The 22,639-nt window shown below is 43.9% G+C and overlaps 1 protein-coding gene across 2 annotated transcripts in view; it reads left to right on the top strand.

Annotated features, from left to right (window-relative positions):
* Positions 1-16,997, top strand: part of F9 (coagulation factor IX) — a 32,606-nt gene extending 15,609 nt beyond the window's left edge. The window contains exons 5-8 of one of the 2 annotated variants that reach the window (XM_021684594.1): positions 2,132-2,260; positions 4,481-4,677; positions 14,411-14,525; positions 15,194-16,997. In XM_021684594.1, coding sequence (XP_021540269.1) covers positions 2,132-2,260; positions 4,481-4,677; positions 14,411-14,525; positions 15,194-15,741 — 989 coding nt within the window. In that variant the 3' untranslated portion in view covers positions 15,742-16,997. The remainder of the gene's footprint in view (positions 1-2,131; positions 2,261-4,480; positions 4,678-14,410; positions 14,526-15,193) is intronic. The other variant, XM_021684602.1, reaches the window with a different exon arrangement.
* The last annotated feature ends 5,642 nt before the right edge of the window (positions 16,998-22,639 follow it).

The raw sequence follows: 22,639 nt of genomic DNA, 5'->3' as shown, positions 1-22,639 counted from the left end.
GGCTGAGTAATATTCCATTGTATATATGGACCACATCTTCTTTATCCATTCATCTGTTGAAGGGCATCTCGGCTCTTTCCACAGTTTGGCTATTGCAGACATTGCTGCTATGAACATTGGGGTGCATATGGCTCTTCTTTTCACTACATCTGTGTCTTTGGGGTAAATACCCAGGAGTGCAATTGCTGGGTCGTAGGGTAGCTTTATTTTTAATTTTCTGAGGCACCTCCACACTGTTTTCCAAAGTGGCTGTACCAACTTGCATTCCCACCAACAGTGTAAGAGAGTTCCCGTTTCTCCACAACCTCTCCAACATTTGTTGTTTCTTGCCTTGTCAATTTTTGCCATTCTAACAGAAGTCAGAGTTAATGTGAATTGGGGTTAATGGCAATTTTCAGTCTGGAGTTAAAAATCTAATTGTATGCTGTTGACAAAAAAAGATACCTAGAATAAAATTACACCAGGAGGCTAAACTAAATGGATGTAAAAATATTTCCAGGTAAATGCTAACAAAAAGAAACTGGTGAAGCAATCTTAATATCAGGCAAAATAGAATCCAAGACAAAAATGATTAAAAGAGACAACACCACCTCATATTAATAAGGGAGACTGCATAGGAAAGTAAAGAAAATGTGGGTCACTAGAATGCTCATAAGTGCCCACACATAATATCTTTGGCATTTAGCCACCTTAAAGGACCTGATTTCATTCTCTTGTGCTGATATATACCCACCTCAGCCAGCTTCAAGTGTGCTTAGATAAATTGGATTATATTAAAGCTATGAACTTCAGTGGGGCACCTGGGTGGCTCAGGCAGTGAACTCTTGATTTCAGCTCAGGTCATGATCTCGGGGTCATGAGATCAAGCCCTGCATCAGGCTCCAAACTCAGTAGGAAGTCTGTCTGAGATTCTTTCTCTCCTTCTGCGCCCCCCACTCTCTAAAATAAATAAACAAATCTTAAAAAAAAAACTATGGGGGTGCCTGGGTGGCTCAGATCGTTAAGTGTCTGCCTTCAGCTCAGGTCATGATCTCAGGGTCCTGAGATCAAGCCCCATATCGGGCTCCCTGTGGAGCCTGCTTCTCCTTCTCCCTCTGCCACTCCCCTGCTTGTGCTCTCTCTCTCAAATAAATAAATAAAAATCTTTAAAAATAAATAAATAAAACATCAAAAAAACACTATGAACTTCTATTCAACAAAATACACTATTTTAGGACAAAAAGGCAAGTCAGAGTGGGAGAAGAAACCAGCAATACGTATGTCCAAGAACTGGAACCCTCACACACCGATGCTGGGAATTTAAATTTGTACAATTATGTCAGAAAACTACTTGGCAGTATCTACTAAACCTGAACATATGATCCAACAATTGCACTCATAAGTATATACCCAGGATTCATGCATATATTACCAAAAGATATGTATTAGGAATGTTCATTACAGTATTACACCTAAGAGCCCAAAACTGGAAAGTCAACTCAAATATTCATCAGCAGTAAAATGAATAAAACAGTAATATTTACACAACGGAATACTACTTAGCATGCAAATGAATCACTGCTGTACAAATAACATGGATGAATCTCACAAAGTGTTACATGAAAGACACAGAGGAGTGCATATTGTGAGCTTCTATTTACATAAAGTTCATTAACAGGCAAAATTCCCTCTTAGAATCTGGTACTGGATGGCAACTTTGGAAAGGAGGACCGGTGTAGTGGTGGAAGGGGGCATGGGGAGAGCCTCTGGGATGTGGATAATGGCCCATGCATTGCTCGGTTTAGTGTTTAAACAGGTGCACACACTTTGTGAAAATTCACCCTGAAGTTTTGAGGGACTTCTCTGAATATATATTATCCTTTAATAAACAACTTCTTAAAATTGCAGTCCAAGATTTAGTGAAAGTAGAATACCCAAACCTTCAGTTTATGCCAAATCAAATATATTGCTGCCATTTTTATGCCTTATTAAGAATTTTATCTTTCCTTCCACTCTTAGCTCGAGGCTCCCAAGCTTCTCTCCATGAATGCCCCCTGCTTATATTTGACCTATCCATGAGTCAGTGGTTTCATGTACTCTTGAGAAATGCATGCGAAATGATGCTATTGCTGTTGATTTTGCTCTCTTTCAGATGTGACATGCAACATTAAGAATGGCAGATGCAAGCAGTTTTGTAAATTGGGCGCTGGTAACAAGGTGGTTTGCTCTTGTACCACAGGGTACCAACTTGCGGAAGACCAAAGGTCCTGTGAACCAGCAGGTCAAAATCTAAATAAGTTGCTTTTTTTTTTTAACCTGGGGAGATCCATCCTCCAAATCTATATTTGAACCTTCAGGGCATTTTAACTAGCCTACCTACTTTTATAATCCCTATTTGTTTCTACTTCCTTTTGAGATCATAGAAAAGATTAGTAGCTTGAATTGGACAACTTTCCAAAGGGCATCGTCATTTTAAGTAGAAATTCTGCAACTGTCCTCAGTCTGCATTCTTTTCCATGTCCATTTTTTTCCGACTTTTCGATCATGAAGCAATCAATTTGTGTGATTTCTGTATATTTGTAATTTATCAAGAAAATTTCTGTAGTAATCACAGGCCATACAAGATACATAACTGATTGACTGTTAGGCTTCTAGTACATGGAATGGTGAATGTTAAGCCTGATTCTGTCAGGGTGTGGCTGGCTTACTCTGAGAAGGTTATTTCCTATCCTTGGGTCTCAGGCTGAGTTTACACGCTTGGCATCCGAAGAGTTCCAATGACCATCTCTTTCAAGTTGTGCCAGGCTGACCAACACAGTCATTCTGTACAGCTGTGGACAAAACAATGTTTCCCAGTCATGTCAACCAGGCCACATTGTTGACAGTGCATTCAGAACATCTCCACTCCACACTCATATTGCTCTTCTCTGAAATGAAAGCCATAGAAACTTTGATAAAAAAAAAAAAAAGTAGGCTCCACAGGATCAATGATATTTGATAAATGAGGGGCCTTTTTGAAGCAAACTAGGTATCATTTCTTTTGCATTTTCAAAGCCTGGTATTAAATTGATACATTAAATAATGCACCATTCCTCTGTTAACGGGGTTTGATACCTATCTCACCAAAGCACCCGGCAGAGGAAATGAAAGAAAGGGCCAGACACCAAGAGTATATATACTGTTGCAACTAAAATGAAGAGTCTCTAATGCTTCAGGGACCTACCCACCCATCCTTCTGCCCAGTTCTTTACATGCAACGCTTCACAGCTAGCCCAGCTCCGGAGAAGAAGATCTATATGTTTGAACCTTCAGAATCTAACTTCCAGCATAGAAAGATGGCATAGTAGCTAAACCCTTATAAGCCCTTCTATGTTAGGAAAAAAAAAAAAAAAGAATTGAGAACCACCTTGAGCCATTAAGTGTTAGATTTGAATATAGCCTTATCCTTAGCAGAGTAAGTAGGCCAAACCTAAAATAAGCTCTCCTGCCTTTCAATAGTAATGGTCCCTTTTCTCTAGCCATTGTTGATGATGTATATTTATACATAAGTATTTTGAACTAATTTCCTGTTTTCCCAACCACATGCTGTCTTCATGATACTTTGCTGCAGCTGGTTGCTATAGAAATGTCTGTTAGAAGGAATGTGGTTAGAAGGAAAGTGAGAAATGAAAACGAAACGTGAGGTGACTTTGCTTGACTACAAATTTCCATTCTGGTTGTCCCCAGTGTATCAGGAGATGATTTCTTGTCTTTAGGAAATAAACTGACCCAAGGTAAAAAGGTGGCCAGTTCCCAGGCGGATGTGGCTATGATAATCATATTAGTAATTTCTTTGGTTAAAGGGTTGTTTTTTTTTTTTAAGTTGAAGTCATCTCTACACCCAACGTGAGGCTCAAGCTCATGACCCCAACATCAAGAGTCACGTGCTCTTCCAACTGAGCCAGCCAGGTGCCCCAGTAATTTACTTGGTTAATACTTAACCAAATTAAATAATTAAATCATAATTTCTTCCCAGCATACCCCTAAATCCACCTTGGTGTCTAGAAGGCATTCTAGTCTACTAAAGAAAGCCTGGTTCACAATAAGCAGCTGAAGTCCCATTTGCCTAATTCTAAAGTTAAAGTTACAGGGGCACCAGTCATCAGAATCCCATTTAGGGACAGTACTTAGGAGTAAGACTTTTTAGTAAAGAAAAAAAAAAAGTCATTAGACTTTATAAAACTCTTACAAAATTTGATTCTGGAACACCTATTCCATCTCTGTAAAGATGATGGACTCCTGAGCCAAATGTTCTTTTCATGAAGGGTTTGAAAACTTTCCATGAAAATAATGCAATTAACCTTTTAGTTTGAGACTATATTCATTGATTAGATTTTTAAAATATTGATGGGCCTGCTTCTCAGAAGTGACAAGGACAGGCCTCATCCTCGATTTCTGTAATACACGCTCTGCTTGCCAATGAGAAATATCAGAATACTAAATTTTTTTCCCATGTTTCTAGTGCCATTTCCATGTGGAAGAGTTTCTGTCCCACACGTTTCTACGACACGCACCCGTGCTGAAACTTTTTTTTCCAATATGGACTATGAAAATTCCACTGAAGCGGAAAAAAATTTCGAGAACCTCACCCAACCTCTCAACGACCTTACTCGAATTGTTGGTGGAAAAGATGCCAAACCAGGTCAATTCCCTTGGCAGGTACTCTATATTAATGGTGTGTCAAAACTGGAGCCCAGAGGGCAAGGGACAGGCCAGGCAGGGGCTGAGGCGAGGGCACTAGACAGGCCTATTGCAGTGGGGCAAGTGTTCAGGCAAGTTTCAACACTAAGCAATATGAAGAAGCCCTCAGTAGTGGGGAGCTGGTGAGAGAGAAGTCCAGGGACAGCTACCATACAAGGTCAAGAAGAGTTTGACACCAAGGAAAGCATAGCAGGGTTCCAGACATGAAACTGGGAGGTCTGGAAGCGAGGTCACAGGTACTGGGGTTCAGGGTACTACTTCAGCTCATGGGAGAACGGGTGAAAGAAAGTCTAGGTCCAGAGAAACTGGATTATTTTGAAGGGATTTATTTATTTATTTATTTGAGAGTGATCACGAGCAGGGGGGAAGGGTAGAGGGAGAAGCAGACTCCCCACTGAGCAGGGAGCCCGATGTGGGACTCAATCCCAGGACCCTGGGATCATGACCTGAGCCGAAGGCAGACGCTTCACCGACTGAGCCACCCAGGCGCCCTTGAAGGGATTTTTAAAAGGACTCACGTAGGAAGGAGTAAAGCAAGAACTGGGTTACTAGAACTAGAGTCTGAAATAGGGGCTTGGCTCAAAGTGTGCTAGCAACAGAATCACCTGAAAACTTGTTAGCAATGCAAATTTTCGTGCCACAGCCCACTGAAGGGTACTGAAACACAGTCTCTGGGGCGACAGCAACTTGTGTGCTAGTTAACAAGCCCTTTGGCTGATTTTAATGCATACTACAATTTGAAACCAAAGGAACCAAACACCAAACAGTAAACCCATGGTACCTAGACCCACATTTCTCCAGATGTGATCTTCAGACAACCCACATGAGAATCACCTGTGCACATTTCTGAGGCAACTACCGAGAGCTAGATTTGTAGCAAAACTTGTCATTGACCCTACAGCTAAAGTCTGAGTGATTCCATCTGCGAGAAGTGGGCCCCAGAGGCCAGGAGCCAGGCTGGTCCTTATATAAAGTGGAGCTGTCCAGGAACGTAACTACTAACCACATGTAGCTATTTAAATCTAAATAACTGCCATTAAGTACAATTAAAAACTCATCTCAAGCACACCTGCCACATTTCAAGTGCACGATAGCCACACAGGGCTGGTGGTCATGGTACTGAACAGCACAGGTACAGAACACAGCCACCATTGCAGAAAGTTCTATTGGACAGTGCTTAGAACAGTTTAGTCTAACTCAAAACTCCCTAGTGGCCACAGTCATATGATTCTGTGGCTATTTCAAAATACTTCACTCCAAAATATTTTCTCTACTGAGGTCTGAATTTTTGCCATCAGGGACCAGTAACTTCAAAGACTTTTCAATCATCAAACCAGTAACAATTTAAGCCAGGATCAGGTAAATGTCCCAGGTGTAACACCACTGGAATTCTCTGAAACTATGTATCTATTCAGGATTCTTCAGAATGCCTGACATTTTCCAATATAATGGGTGTTAAGATATTGAACATTTGCCTGGGAGGTAGGGATTGGCACATTGTAGAGAATGGTACTGAAGGGGAGCAGGCCTTCCCAACAAAGACTATATTTTCTGTTCTTTTACCTTGGCTTTGCCTTTTTTTTAATGATTTTATTATTTGAGAAAGAGAGCACAAGTCAGGGGGCAGGGCAGAAGGAGAGGGAGAAGCAGACTCCCCATTGAGCAGGGAGCCCGATGTGGGGTTCGATCCCAGGACCCTGGCATCTCGACCCAAGCCAAAGGCAGACACTTAACGGACTGAGCCCCACCTTGGCTTTGCTTTTAAGAATATTTGTTGGACTTGATCTTACAGCCACTAAAATACACTGTGTGTTCCTTGATACCCCCTCTATCCCCTATTTAGGCATCCTACCAGCACTGCTTCCCTCATTCACCATGACCTCTTCCTTCACTCGTCCACATCTCTATTCTCCTTCATGACTCTTCATAAGAACGATCTTCTCCACTGATCTTTCCTTCAACAATCGCAACTGGATCCAGCCACTCTAATTATGCTTTCATTCTATTTAACATCCATGTATCTAATTCTATCTAATTTTACTATTTGTGTTCTTGGGCATTCTCATTCATTATGTATCCAACTTCCATGGATAGGTGGTTGGAACAAAAGATCCTACTTTATAATAATTATCTTCCTTGGGGTTGTGGGACATAAAGCAGTCCCTAGAGTGGAGGATCCATAAACCCAGGGGTGTTTTTTTTTTTTAATTTTTTTTTTTTAAGATTTTATTTATTTATTTGAGAGAGAGAGAATGAGAGACAGAGAGCAGGAGAGGGAGGAGGGTCAGAGGGAGAAGCAGACTCCCTGCTGAGCAGGGAGCCCGATGCGGGACTCGATCCCGGGACTCCAGGATCATGACCTGAGCCGAAGGCAGTCGCTTAACCAACTGAGCCACCCAGGCGCCCCCAGGGGTGTTTTATTAGCTAAAAGATGACTTTTCTTTAAAAAAAACAAAAACACTCCAGCATTAAAAAAATATCCCAAGATGCACACATTGTGGGCTCAGCATTGTTCCCTTGTCAACCCAGAAATGAAATTGGTAAACACACTTAAATAAGAGCTAATGGGGGGTATAAAGTCCCAATTTAGTCACATAATCTCTCCACTCTCCACCCACCCCCTTTAAGCCAGATGCTCGCCAAAGTTTTAACAATGCAAGTCTTTCCTAACAGAAATTTTAGTAACTCTAGCAAGCTATTTTTTTTTCTTTTAAATAGAAGAAACTATTAGATGATGGTTGCAGTTGTCTGCTAAGGAAGAAGATATAAATGATACACATCATTTCAAATCTTTTGATGTCATCTTCATTGCACACTTACATAGTATACTTGTTGACTCTTTCCCATCAAGCCTAGCTAAGATCATTTGGAATGCTCAAGACCACTCAAACACATGTTCACTCCCCATTTCGTCCATATGAAGTAGGATTACTGACTGTAGAGGCACAAAGCCCTAAGTTTTAGTCTTTTTCAAGGGTGAAGAGCTGAGCTCCTTTCTAGAGTACTTGAGAAAGACCCTGTCATACTTCTGCACTGTTTCCTTCTCACCCAAGAGAGGTCTCTCCACACCCACCTCCAGCCACTTTCTCACAAAAGGTTACTGGTTTTCAAAAGTAAGAGATACACTGAGTATACAAAAGTCACTTGCAAAGACCAAACAGGAAATGAGACAAACCAGAGTCTCTCATCTGTGGATGAGCCAGCTCCACATCCCCGCTAATCTGCAAGGTGGAAATACTTGGTTTGATTGCAGGCAAGACTGCAATACACCTGCTGCAGCCAAGGCATCAAGAGAAAGCAAGCAACAGCTGGGGCTTCCATGGCCAAAACAGTACATCTATGGCTCGGAAATATGAAGCAGTTTAGTAATACCACCCAGAAAGGATTCCCAATTCCCATGCTTCCTAAAAGGGTGGGGGCGGGGGATGAAGCGACCACTTGGGTGAACAAATCGCACAAAAAGAACGTAGGGAGGTCACTTTCATCTGGAGTAATGAATGGCATCAAGCTGGAAAGGTTTAGCGGGCTAAGGAAAAGGGCTAAGTTAGCTGTTTGCAAGAGCTAAGGGGCCACAGAGGAAGGGAGAAGGCGACTTTTTCTTTTAGGGTTTATGCGTGAAAGTTAGAGGCAGGCAAGCAGATTCTGGCCCCGGTTAAGAAAGCCCTCTCCAACCACAGTGTCGGTGAGGTGGGCTGGGCAGCTTTGGGAGGCAACTTTGGTTGAACCCATGTTTGTTGAACTGTTAACGCGAAGAGCTGGGGACAGCACCGGCCTGATAAACCCGTGGAGAGAACGTCGAGGGCCTTGGTTCATCTGGTGGGAGAGTAGAGCAGGCTAGGGGACCTCTGCCACCCCATCCAGGTTGAGAACCTAAGAAGTGAGGTTCACCTTGCCCCTAGCTCAAACGTGGCCATGTTCAGTCCTTACCTTATTCGAGGGCTTTCCCTTCAGCTTCCGGGCTGGAGGCGAAGCTGCACTGGGCCTACCCCCTGCCACGGGGGCGTTCCCATAACCCCCTCAGGTTCCAGCCTTGGGGCCAGCCCCACCCCCAACACCTAAGGCCAAAGGTGCTGGCGGACTTGCCTGACCTCTAACCTCCCTGTGGTGGAGGGGAGGCGGGGCGGGGCGGGCGTGAGGCCAAGTTCCTTCATTTTCCCTCCAGATGGTGGGAGGGCTCAGAGCCTCTGGAGAGCTCAGGGAGAGGGGGCAGGGACTCTGCAGGGATACTCCAGGAGCCAGGAGAGGAAGCTGGAGGGTGAAGTGCACTACAGAGGAACAGAAAGGGCGGTTCCTAGAGTCACTATTATTCTTAGAGTGGGAAACAAAAACAAGACTCAAATTTCATACAGGTACATAGGGAAGCCATGAAAACCTTTGAATGTTAGAGAAAAAAGGGAAATCAAAACACCTTCATCAACAGCTTAAAAGAGAAATTTGAGAAAACAACCCCATGTTTTCGCTTTCTAAAGCTTTAATTTGGTTTTGGTCCCTTGCCCTTAACCTCCCGCCTCTTCTGTTTTGGGTTTGGAGCTGTCTGGCCTTGAATGTGAAGTACCTGGTCTTTCTATTTTCTGTTTCATCATGGGCCTCAGCTCTGTATTAGCCATAGTTATTCTACATTTAATAATTTGGAGATCATTCTACCAGATTGAAAAAATGGAATACAATGGAAGCCAAGTGGTTAAGCTTTCCTTAACCTTTATATTATTTGTATCGTATACAACTGACAATATTCAAATGTTTTAACCAGCAAAATGTCTTGAGAAGCAGTCTGTCTATTCCTTATTCTGTTCTTGGCCTAAAAAATCTTTAAAATATCTCAGCACTTTCCCCAGTCTCAGCTTTCCTCAGCTTTGGCCTGAAACTATCCTTAAAGATACCTGAGCTCTTGACCTGCACAGCTACTCACACGCCCAATCCTTTCCATCGGGTTAAGACACATCCCTATGGCAGATAGCATACAGTTACCATATGTATGAATCAGAACTTTTTCTTTCTTTTTATTGGAAAAGGGGAGGATTGGGAGAAAGATTTTATATGATGGGCCTAAGACGATAGACACGTCTTTACCTGGAAAAATTTAACCCTCAAATGATAAAGTTTCAATTAAGAGAAATAAAAACATGACTAATCTCACCTGGCCCCACAAAACTATTTTGGACAGAACATTTAGATTATTATTCTCTAAGATGGATTGGTGAAAACTATTTCTTTTTTTTTTTTTAAGATTTTTTTATTTATTTGAGAGAGACAGTGAGAGAGGGAACACAAGCAGGGGGAGTGGGAGAGGGAGAAGCAGGCTTCCCGCGGAGCAGGGAGCCAGATGCGGGGCTCGATCCCAGGACCCTGAGATCATGACCTGAGCTGAAGGCAGACGCTTAAGGACTGAGCTACCCAGGCACCCCGGTGAAAGCTATTTCAATGACGAGTTTACTTAACCATTAAAAACTGAAAATGAAAAAGAGAATGAGCATCCCCTCTGTGCCCAGAAAAATGAAGTTGGGCCAATGGCTGGGCGAATCACACCTGTGGGCATAACGAGCTGTCCATCCTGCAGAAATGGTTGTGCTTTTGATATGAGAGAATGAGTGTGCAAACCGGAAAAAAATGTAATTGGAAAGCTGGAGGTGGCTACATAGAGAGAGGAAGAGTTTACTGAAAATCACAGGGAAAGGCCAGATTCAAGTTAAAGGTCAGGAAGAGAATAACAGGGCGACAGCTATTACTTGGGGCCGGTATTATCAATGAAGAGCATCAGAAGAGATAAGTGAGTGTGTATTTTCTAGATGGATGTGGTGTGTTTGGTGTGCATCTGTGTATGTGTCTGAAAGAGAGAAAACAGGCTCCTATTAGGATAGGACAAACATGAAAAGGATTGACAGATCAGAACTTGGATGCCTTGCTCAGAACATATGCTTTCCCATTTTTCCCTTCATTTTCCGAAGTGATGTCTTACAAGAACTTGTCCTTGGCCAAGCAGACAGCTCATCTCCAAATAGCTCATATTTAGATAGCTGTGATCCTGTGGTAGCCAAGCAAACATTCCTAAATCTAGTCATTTGTAATATCTTTAAATGCAAATATATTTTAGGGCGTTTTATTGGCAAAGATGTTTGCTAAAATTTCTAATACCAATCAGGGACTGGCAAAAAAAAAAAAAATGCTCTTCGGGCTCAAAAAACCACAATCATATTTCTCTGCCATCCACCAGAAAGGAATAGAAGCTCCAGGCAGCAAGTCTTTGGCAGGAGTCAGACTAGCTACAACATAGTCTTTGTGCCCAGGGGCTGTGGATATCATTCAGTCTGGCCTAACCAACCCATTAAGCTGAGAGATGCCTAGTCACCTCTAATACAGAGGAAAAGCACCATTCTGTTATTGCTTGTGAATTCATAACTCCAATTACTGGAACGGATATATTCAGATGTGACCATGAGGCCCCGTGTAGGACAGTGTTACCCAAACCTGCCTAGTGATACAAATCACCTGGGGTCAGGGCCAGCTTCATGAGCTTGTAACCAGCGGACCTGCATGAGGCCTTGCTTTTGGAAGGGTCCCAAATTTAGAGTTTAATGCCTTGTGTTTTGCAACTCGAGTCTGATGAGACAAGGAAGCAGCCGTGCGCTGGGAGCCTAGAACCTCTCACCACCTCCCTGGGATGGATTCTTCACCTCCCACTCCCTTGTCCCCTGGTTCGTTGGCCAGGTCTGCATCTTCCTCCCCATACATGCCCAACGACCACTGCCACCCTCAGCCCATGGCACGCTAGCGTACTCCCCTCCACTTCTCCAACAGCCATCTGTGTCCCCCTCCTCCTGCACCAGCACAGGGAGGGTTGAGGCTGGGTGTACACACTCTATGCCATTTGGGGAGGGGGCACGGCCACATAGCATCTCAGGCCCAGAAGTGTGTCACAGCTCATTTGGAGGGTGGATGGTGGGGGCAAGCCTCTTGCCTGCCTCCACTGCAGGAGCTGAGCACATCCTGGCATGGAAGTTGTAACCACTTGAGAATCACGCCTCCACTGTTGGTTGCTGCAGTGGGCCAGTGAGAAGGGCCGATTGACTTACCTTCCCCTGCTGCAACATGGGGTCGGTGGGACAGGGGGCCTGGCAGCCAAGGGCATTTGTGCTTGCATGCCAAATCATAGGGTGCAGCTCCTGGGCACCCATCAGTGTCTGCACTCTCCCCACAAATAGCCCTCAGGCCTGAGAACGCATGACATGAAGTAGTAAAATTAAAATCACCATCGGGGCACCCAGGTTGCTCAGTCGGTTAAGCATCTGACTCTTGATCTCGGCTCAGGTCTTGATCTCAAGCCCCACACCCAGCGTGGAGCCTACTTTAAAAAAATAAAGTAAAATAAAAAATAAAAACCCTCTTGGGGTACCTGGGTGGCTCAGTCAGTGAAGCGTCTGCCTTCGGCTCAGGTCGTGGGATCAAGTCCCGTGTTGGGCTCCCCACTCAGCAGGGAGTCTGCTTATCCCTCTCCCTCGCCCTATGCCCCTCCCCCTACCTGTGCACTCTCTCTCTCTCTCTCCTCTCTCAAATAAATAAAAATCTTTAAAATAAATAAAAACCCCATGATAGATTGCAAGAGACCATAGAAGAAAGAAAAAAAAAATTGTACTTAAGTATTTTCAATGGCATGTTTTTTTCCTGGCTTTTGAACAAGGGGCTCCACATTTTCATTTTGCACTGAGCCCCACAAATTATGTAGCCAGCTCTGTGTGGACTAAGCACTTTTAAAACACAAAGGTCACGAAGCCTTGGAAATTCTGAAACAGAATTTCTCAAACTTAATCATGCATAAGGATTTTCTGGAGATCTTCATTTCCTCCAGTCACACCCACCAAATATTCTAATTAAGTTCCGGTGGGCCCCCAAATCTGCATTTTACAAGCATCTGAGATGCTTCTACTGCAATTGGTCCACTGACCACACTTGGAGACCTACTGTGCTCTTAGGAGCATAGATTCTGAAGCCCGGTAGACTAGGGTTTGCATCCTAGCTTCACCACTGATCTTAAAGGAGTTAATGTACATATCTAAAACTCGGTTTGCTCATCTGTAAGTGGATATATTAATATCACTCCACAAAGTGGTGTATTAAATGTACATAAAACACTCAGCACAATGATTCGTCCATGGTAAGCAATCGATAAATGTTCAAAAAAATTAAGACTGTTACGTCTGGGTGGTGGTGGCTACCCGGGTGTTTATTATATTATTATGTGAGTTTTCCTATATTTTTACAACTTTTCAAAATAAAAAGCAACAGCCAGAAGGAGAGAGAAAGCTAAAGTGTGGAAAAAGGGGTCAGAAGCTTGCAGTGAGTCAGCCCTAAAGGTCTCCGAGTAGGAGGCCAATGCTTCAGTGTCTAGGACTTGTTCAGTAGGTGTTCAGTAAATTGAACTCAGGACAAAAAGAATCTTCACTAGAACCTTCTCAGACTCACACTTAAGGGCACTGACCACTTTTTTCCCTTGGTTTAGAAATGGATTTATGCCTGAGAGGAGGTGTACTTTAGTAAAAGGACATGAGTTCGTAAGAGCTGGTCGGCTTCCGCATAGGGTTTACCAAATGTTCAGTGCACCCTCTAGTGTCCATACTTCTCAGCTTCCTTCCTTAAGAGGTGGCTTGAGGCTTTTGGGCACACTGGAAGTGAAATTCTCCAAATTGATCTAGAGATTGAGGTGGTAAAAATATTCATCGTCCACTCTGGTTATACAATAAAATGTACAAATGAAAGAACGGACTGGCCTCTTATCTAATAATGCCCAGGCTCAAACCAGCACCCGAATGCCTCTATCCATTTTGCCCAAGCACAGCTAAGGAGACCTGTCGGGACAGAGGCAGCTTCCACATCCAGCCAAGGGGACTGGAATATGGCTAGGGGAAAAGGGAAGGAGTGCATGTGCCCTGCTGTTCCTCACTGCCCGGATGGCTGTAAGTACAGCTCCTACAGAGGCCAGTGGTCTCAATTCATAGTTTGAAACGGGCTTAAAAAGACTTCAGGGAGGGGCGCCTGGGGGGCTCAGTCGTCAAGCGTCTGCCTTCAGCTCAGGTCATGATCACAGGGTCCTGGGATCGAGCCCCACATCGGGCTCCCTGCTCAGTGAAAAGCCTGCTTCTCCCTTTCCCTCTGTGCCCCCCTCTACTTGTGCTCACTCTCTCTCTCTGTCAAATAAATAAATAAAATCTTAAAAAAAAAAAAAAAACCTCAGGGAAAAATCAGTACTTTTTCTCTTTCAAATCACCCTGTAGCAATGTTTCCTCATGCAGTGACAGAAGACTCAATAGTAACTATGGATCTGGAGGAGTCAAGTAAATTTCTGAATTTACCTGCCATATTCCCATGAAACAATCTGTGCCATCAGAGAATCCGACTCACCTGGAAAAAGCAGCCAAGGGCCCCAAATCACCAAAAGAAGCCATTCCCTCATATTCGCCTCCTCTAGAGCTCCCCCTGGCTCTCCTTGCACATTCTCTTCAAGACAGTTACAGAAATGGCTTTTTTGATTGCGCTCCAGAAACACTAACTCATCTGCAAAGCTGACACTTTCCAGAAACACTCCAGTTCTGCCAGCACCTAGAATCAAACTTTGCCCACTCCTATCAACAGCACCTGTATTTATTTTGTTCTGGATCAAACACCTTATATAGTAAGTTTCATGATTTTGTTTCCACAGGTCCTTTTGAATGGGAAAGTTGATGCATTCTGTGGAGGTTCCATCATCAATGAAAAATGGGTGGTAACTGCAGCCCACTGCATTGAGCCTGATGATAAAATTACCGTGGTTGCAGGTAAATAAAAAAGGATAGGAATTGGCAGTATCACTGGATCTTCTATATGATTGGTGCATCGTATTTTCCTAAGGTCTACTAAGTTCTTTGTGAAATAAGTTGGGCTAGTGCCATATTTCTAGGAGGAGGAGCCATATTTCTAGAACCTAACTTCTTCCATCCTCCAAGCCCCCCATAGTTCTTTCGGTGTGCCCAGATTCACCCCCATCTCACAGGGGTACAATTATGTATGATGTGTGCATTTCCCCAACAGACTGAGCCTTCCCCAACGCTGTGTCATATCATTTGCCTTTGTACCTCTGGTGCCTGGCACGACCTTTGAATGAATGACCCAATGACTATATTATCTGTGCTCAAAAAAGGGGTCAAAATCCTTGAAATTAGGAAAGTCTAGGGTAATTCATGCCAAGTAGATTCATTACCACCTCAACAACGTAAGGTTTGTACCACCATGGGAGAACAAGCCAGCTCCATGATGGTCCCGAATGGGTTTTTGGTCTGAAATGTATGCATTGGCCCTCATTACATTTTACCAAAATCCTAGCAATGTAAGACTGAGATTGTTGACACTTGGTTGCCAGTTAATTGAGGGATGCCGAGAATCTTGGGCAATCTGTTTCCTTATGTGTATGTCTACCTGTGACTGAAGAGAAATTTATTTTCCATAGGTGAACATAACACCGAGGTGAGGGAACCTACAGAGCAAAAGCGAAATGTGATTCGCACTATTCTTCACCACAGCTACAATGCAACTGTTAATAAGTACAACCATGACATTGCCCTTCTGGAACTGGATGAACCCTTAACGCTAAACAGCTATGTAACACCTATTTGCGTTGCTGACAGGGAATACACGAACATCTTCCTCAAATTTGGATCTGGCTACGTGAGTGGCTGGGGGAGAGTCTTCAACAGAGGGAGATCAGCTTCAACTCTTCAGTACCTTAAAGTTCCACTTGTTGACCGAGCCACATGCCTTCGCTCCACAAAGTTCACCATCTATAGTAACATGTTCTGTGCTGGCTTCCATGAGGGAGGTAAAGATTCATGCCAGGGAGATAGTGGGGGACCCCATATTACCGAAGTGGAAGGCATCAGTTTCTTAACTGGAATCATTAGCTGGGGTGAAGAGTGTGCAATGAAAGGAAAATACGGAATATATACCAAGGTGTCCCGGTATGTCAACTGGATCAAAGAAAAGACAAAGCTCACTTAAAGAAAAAAAAATGTATTTCCAAGGTTGACATATTTGGGGTCGAGATGGACAAGGACCTTTACTGACTAATCACTTTCCTATCTCTTTAGATTTGACTGTCTGCATTCTATGAATACTGCTTTTTCTCTTTATGGGGAGAAATCTATCTAGAATTCCTATTTTACTAGAGTAAGTAGATTAGCAAATGTAATCACTAGAGGAATGTACTGTGATAGGAAATTGTGACCATTCCCACAGGTCCAGCCCTTGACAAAACTGTGAAGTTAAGTTCTTCATCCTGCCCATCGGGCATTAAGTTTCTCCAATGGGGCAACTCTCTGATTCTCCCTCCTTAGCAGCATTCCATGTTCCAGATCTTTCTTACCTCTCCCACCAAAATCATCAAAACGTATTAGATCTATATCTGGGATATTTGGTCTAGTTCACGACAAGGCGAGCACCACACTCATAAAGGACGAACACAGGGGGAGCCGACAGGTGGAAACTCACCAGAAAACACTACTTCCTTTTCTGTACCCTTATTCCTGCTTCCTCGATCTCTTCCGTTTCCTAATCCCAAAATCAGTTTCTCTCTCCCTCCCTCTCTCCTCTTTTCCCTACAAGGGATTAAAGGAGGGAAGGGGCACATCATGCTGTTTTCCTGTCCACAGTTGTACATGTCTGTCAAACCCAGACTTGCTTTCAGTTTGGTCTTTGACTTGCTTTTCAGAGCATAGGGATGAAGTAAGGTGCCCAAAGAACTTGGGAGGAAAAGTTCCTCTGAGAGAGTCATGTTATTAAAATACATACATCACGGAAGGAATGACCCATCAGAATAGTTCCCTAAGAGCTTGTCATTGCGTTGTGATGGAGGTAACTTCTAAGAAGGGTGACGTCACCTCACGTGTCTCGTCCTCCATCTGAAAAAATGTTAACAGAAAGAGAAGAACAGTCAGTTTGCAATCTAGAACTAGTAGAGTCTTCAAGGAAGAATTCCACAGTGTGTCTCCAGTACCGCCCAGGGCTAAGGAAGAAGTTGCCCTAGACCAGAGAACATGAGCATCATGTCTCCTAAACGAGCATATCCGCACCGTGGAGAAGGGTGCGCTGGTGGCTCACTCCCCCTTTTCTGGTTTCATGCTCTCCAGGCAACTGTTTGATTATAATTAGGCCTTCCATATTGAATCTTCTACAGGGTTGCTGACCAACCTACACATGTACTTTGATGTGTTAGAATGGCTCCCTTTGTGAATTAATAAACTGGTGTTCTGGTTCATACCGCAGCTTTTTGTGAATTTGGTTGATGTGAATCAGTCATCCCGTATTTCATGATGTGTGAGACCACTGACGAAATCAGGTTTGGGACCACTTTGACCCCACCAAGCTGCTGCCCTCACCCCACCCCCAGCCAGGCCTCACTCTTGCTGATTTCTTTCAAGTGCTTCTAGTTAATACCTTCTTACTTTAGTCTTTCAAACGTAAGCACCAATTAACGTATTTTCAAATTTCTCAGAAAGCGTTTCTTTTGCATCATTCACAGAGAAGTACCCCACCCCCCCCTTCAGCAGAACGCTGAGCATAATGTGTCCGAGTGCAATACGACACATCAGAATTCGATGCTCTGCTGTCACCCGGCTTTCATATGAGGCGGTGTTCTGTCCTGGAGAGGACAGTGGTCTGGATCCACCTGGGACAGAATCGAGTTTAAATAGCTGTGGATATGGCCTTGGATAAATCACTCCACATTTGGGGCTCTGATTTCTCCATTTGTACAATGAAGGCGTTTGACAAGATGCTCTCCAAAGGCCCTTGTTGACCTTGATAGTCTGTGATTTCCTGCTCTTTCATTCCTTCATTCGACAAATATTCAAGGACTGAGTACTGTGTGCCAAACGCCAATGTGTTCATTAAACTTGAATCCCTATTTATATATTTTGTGAGTTAACTAAAATAATGTATATACATTACTACCCAGTAGATGCTCAACAAAAGTTAGCTGAATCTGAACCCGTGTTTATTCCAGAGCAGGGATTAGTCTTGTATCGAGAGTCCTGAAAGGAGGCCATAATAAATAACAATAGTGAGTGGGATTGAGATTTCACGAACAAACAAATCAGTTCTGCTATTGTTAGCTAAAGGAGGGAAAGAGAGGAGACACTACAACTGTCCGCCTTAGGTTTGAGGAGGATACTGATTCGTGCCCAAAAACCCCAGTCGCTTCACATTTGAATGACTAAAGGTCTGTAGCAGTTGGTAAAAGTGAGCCGTTCCGGCCTGGTTGCCATGGAGACCACCCCTGACAAAGGCAGCAATGGGGGGGGGGGTGGCTTTACACCTCCTGTGATTGGTCTTCCCGGTGGCAGAGAAAGAAGATCCTGGGCCCACAAAGCTCCAAGCCACAGTTAGCCTTTTTCCCATGAGCTCAAACACGACTGGATTCCTCACGAGCCCCCTGCAGCGCTACACACGTGGGACCCCTTAGCCCACCCGAGAGCCCGAGCCTTCGGAGCCAGGGCCTCGCTAGACTCTCCCTAGGCCATGTGCAGTCGCCACGGAAGAATCATTCGCTTTCGAAATCGCTGTAGCTACTTAACCTAAATGGGCGGAAACATGCTGCTGCAACATTGTGGGTGGCATGAAAACAGAGTCCTGCTGAGCGAAGAAAACTGTGTTAATGCAGTGCAGTCATTGTAACTTGCCGCTTAAGGAGGACTGGCTTTGGTTCTTGGGAAGAGTAGCTGTTTTGTGATGGCAGGAACAGAGTACTGTCCAGTTTGCTCTGTCAAGGGAAAAAGAAAGGCTTTTCCCCCTGCTCTCCTAACCCATGGCAGACCAGTTAACAAAGTCGCTTAATTCGCATTTCTCAACAACTCCCGAAGGCTCACAGTCCAATTTAAGAATGTCAGAGCTGCCAGGGCCCTCAGACACCATCAAAACCACTCTGCCCATTTAACAGATGAGGCCCCGGCCAGAGTGACACAATGGCAGAGTCGGAACTAGAACTCAGGTCTCCCGCTCTGAACCATGGAAGTGTTACCCCGGTGGCCATCCCAGTCCTCCCAACCCTGGGACCGCAAATCGCCTAGAATTCCTACCAGGGATGCTCTCATTGACAAACAGGCGGACCGACTCAAGACCCTCAGGGAGTCTGGGAGGCAGAGTGGCGGGCAAAGAACGGGGGGGGGGGGGGGGGGGTTCTGCAGCCGCCGGCTCCCGGCAGGCACTGGGGAGGGAGGGCATGGGGAACACAGCTGCGGGTGCCGGGCTCCGGCTGTCAGCCCAGCTGCGGGCACGGGGGGCCTTCCCGATGGGACACCTGACTTGTAGAGCCAGCGTGTCAGTGTCAGCGGGCACATTTCCGCTCGCTCGCTGCCGCTGTGCCCGCAAAGGCGCGCGGGGCTCGCGGGGACCCACGGGCCACTCGCGAAGCTGGGAGGCCCACGGCAGCGGCGCTCCCGACCAAGCGGTGCAGCCGTGGGGGGGCCAGGAAACCGGTTTCAGCGGCTGGCAGGCCTGTCTGAGCAAAGCGCTCGGGAAATCCGGGCTCTTTCCGAATCTGAAGCCAATGCCATCTAGAAATCTCATGGTTGAAAGCCACAAAAATCAGCATGTTCCGCACACTCTGGAGGCTGCCGAGGAGTCACAGGAGGCAAGAGACTGTGGAGTCCCCGCCCTTTCAACCTATCCAGGTACACAGACCACGCGACTCATTGTCTCCGACAGTACTTTCAAGGCAGACCCTTTTTACCCTATCCTTGAAGTTATGGCTTGCCTGGAGATTTCCAGAGTTATTTCAACCTCTAGCAGCCTTTCTTTTTTTTTTTTTTTTTTAAGATTTTTATTTATTTGCGAGAGAGAGAATGAGAGACAGAGAGCATGAGAGGGAGGAGGGTCAGAGGGAGAAGCAGACTCCCTGCTGAGCAGGGAGCCTGATGTGGGACTCGATCCCGGGACTCCAGGATCATGACCTGAGCCGAAGGCAGTCGCTTAACCAACTGAGCCACCCAGGCGCCCCCCTCTAGCAACCTTTCTTATAGATAAAGAAGCCACGGCTTCTGGAACAGGGCCAAAGTGTCTTCTCCACACCCTCACAGGTTGACAGCAGGATCTCCAACCCCTGGCCAGATCCTTTCCCTCTGGTAGGAGTTTCCCTCTTGGTCCAGAGAAGGATGGAAATAGGAATAGGGATATTCTTGATGCCAAAGACTTCTTTTCAAACGGTTGCTTCATTGCAATGTTAAATATGAGATCTTAATCTATAAAAATTGCCGAAATAGTAAATCTTCCAAATGCTGTCATTCTTAAGCTTTTAGAAATGCGGTACTCTCTAACTTCTCCAGATCTCTAACCGTGAAGTGGCTTAAGCACCGACCTCATAAAGATAAAGGGATCCCATGATTTAGACATTATGTGCTTTGGTGAACATCTATATATAAAAATCTATTTTCCAATTGGAACATGACAAAAATAAGCATGCATTTTCATGATATTGAAACTCAGCTCTAAAGGAAGCCAAATTAAGAATGCAACAAGTCTCTGAGAAACTCAGCGCATGCTTGTTAAATGAATGAACCAATACATGAATGAAATGGGAGGACAAAAGCTACTACAGACCACATCAACGCAAAATTCAGGCATCTAAGGTAGCAATGAGATCACCATCCTGAACGCATACGGGAATATGCCATAGAAAGGGAGACAGACCAACAGAGAGACCTTCTACAATCAGTTACTTCCAAGGATATAAAGAGGAGTTAACACTAATTTCTAGGAAATGCAAAAAAAAGATTAGCCTAGAAGACTATGCTTATAGCCCTGGCCTTTTCCTCTCCTGTTAACATTTCTTGCTTTTGTGTTTGTGTTCTCTAGAAACTGGACTTACCTCTCGTCTGTGCTTTGTATCCTCATAGATAATTTGTTGTTGTACCTTGTTTTTATAGAGTCAATTCTTAGCTTTAATTTATATTTTAAAGCTTTATATCTGAATCAAACTTCTGTTCTTGGCCACAAGGATTTCATTTCTTCCATTAAAATATGCCTCCCCTATTTTTCACTGTCCACTCTTCCATATACTGTTTCTAGTCCTAGATGATCACACTTCAGATCACAATCTCTGCTTCCTTGGTTTAGAAAATGTCAATTTGTGTTATAGATATGCTAAAAGAACAGCTACGTATTACATAAGGGTGGGTTATAATTCAGAAATCTTAGCACATTCTAATAAGAAATTTTACTGAGCACTTGCTGTGGGCTTCGCGCTGTGTATTTCATAAAAATATCGGTGGTATGCTAGAACTTGCTTATTATGCCAACTCACAAACGCCAATTTTGTACGTCTCTTTCCAGCTCCCAGTACAGTGACTTCATGGCAGTGGCTTGAAATCTGCCACGGGAGGGACATTTACACTATAGATATTGACAAATGCTACAAATGTTTGTTTCGGTTTTTTGTGAGAGAAAGAGAGTGTGTACGCATTGGGTGGGGGGAAGGCCGGGGAAGAGGAAGAGGGAGAGAGAAAAATCCCAAGCAGGCTCCACACCCAGCACAGAGCCCAATGTGGGACTTGATCTCATGACCCTGACATCATGACCTGAGCCGAAATCAAGAGGGGGACGTTTAACCGAATGAGCCGCCCAAGTGTTCCAAGATTTTATTTTTTAAGTAATTTCTACACCCAACATGGGGCTCAAACTCATGACCCCAAGATCAAGAGTCACATGCTCTTCCAACTGAGCCAGGCAGGCAACCCTATTTTTGTTTTTTAAAGAGACTCCATTGTATAACATTTACTAACAAATCAATGGGCACAATCTGATTATTTGACTAAAAAGCCTTCATTTTTACAGTCCTGCTACTCAATTATTGCTATGAGTGAGCACTAAATAACAATGTAAATAAGACTCTGAGTTATTTAAGCAAGGATAGTGTTCACAAGTTAGAAATATTAAAAAATCAGACCATTAAAGTTGTTCTCAGATAGCAACAGGTATTTTATGTTGCAAAATAAAACATTTCTTAAATGCAAATATTTCTCCTACAGAACACATTCACAGGTTAGGTTGACAAAGGTTTATTCTATGGTAGCTTTCTGCTGGTATGTTAGTTCACAGTAATTTACAAAGACTGGGGAGAAGAGTTCTTGACTCTTATTTTCAGCCAGCATCTAAGATTTTAAAAAAAATCCAGACGAACCATGAGAGACGATGGAGTCTGAAAAACAAACTGAGGGTTCTAGAGGGGAGGGGGGTGGGAGGATGGGTCAGCCTGGTGGTGGGTATTGAGGAGGGCACATTCTGCATGGAGCACTGGGTGTTATGCACAAACAATGAATCATGGAACACTTCATCTAAAACTAATGATGGAATGTATGGAGATTAACATAAGAATAAAATAAATAAATAAAAAAAATAAATGATGGGAGAAATAAAAAAAAAAAAGATTTAAAAAAAAAACCCCACAGAGATGAGTGGAATATAAATTTTGTGCAGGGTTTCACTACCTTTCAATCATCAGGGGATAAGACATTATATTGCACTTTTCCAGTACTGAATTAAAGTGAGCATAGTTTTCTACAGTATAAAATGTTTTAGACACATAAAAATGTACAGAGAATAGTATCATGAACTCCCAAGTATGAACACCCATCCATTCCTTGTCTCTCTCCCCTTACTTTCAGAGGCAGCTACCATCCTTAATTTGATGTTCATCATTATCTAGCACTTACTTTTACTTTATTTATTTATTTTTTTAAAGATTTTATTTATTTATTTGAGACAGAGAGAATGAGAGAGACAGAGAGCACATGAGATGGGGGAGGGTCAGAGGGAAGAGCAGACTCCCTGCAGAGCAGGGAGCCCTATGCGGGACTCGATCCCGGGACTCCAGGATCATGACCTGAGCCGAAGGCAGTCGCTTAAC

Source organism: Neomonachus schauinslandi, chromosome X, assembly GCF_002201575.2.
Source record: "Neomonachus schauinslandi chromosome X, ASM220157v2, whole genome shotgun sequence".
Classification (NCBI taxonomy): Eukaryota; Metazoa; Chordata; class Mammalia; order Carnivora; family Phocidae; genus Neomonachus; species Neomonachus schauinslandi.
This window is presented reverse-complemented; position numbering and strand designations above follow the sequence as displayed.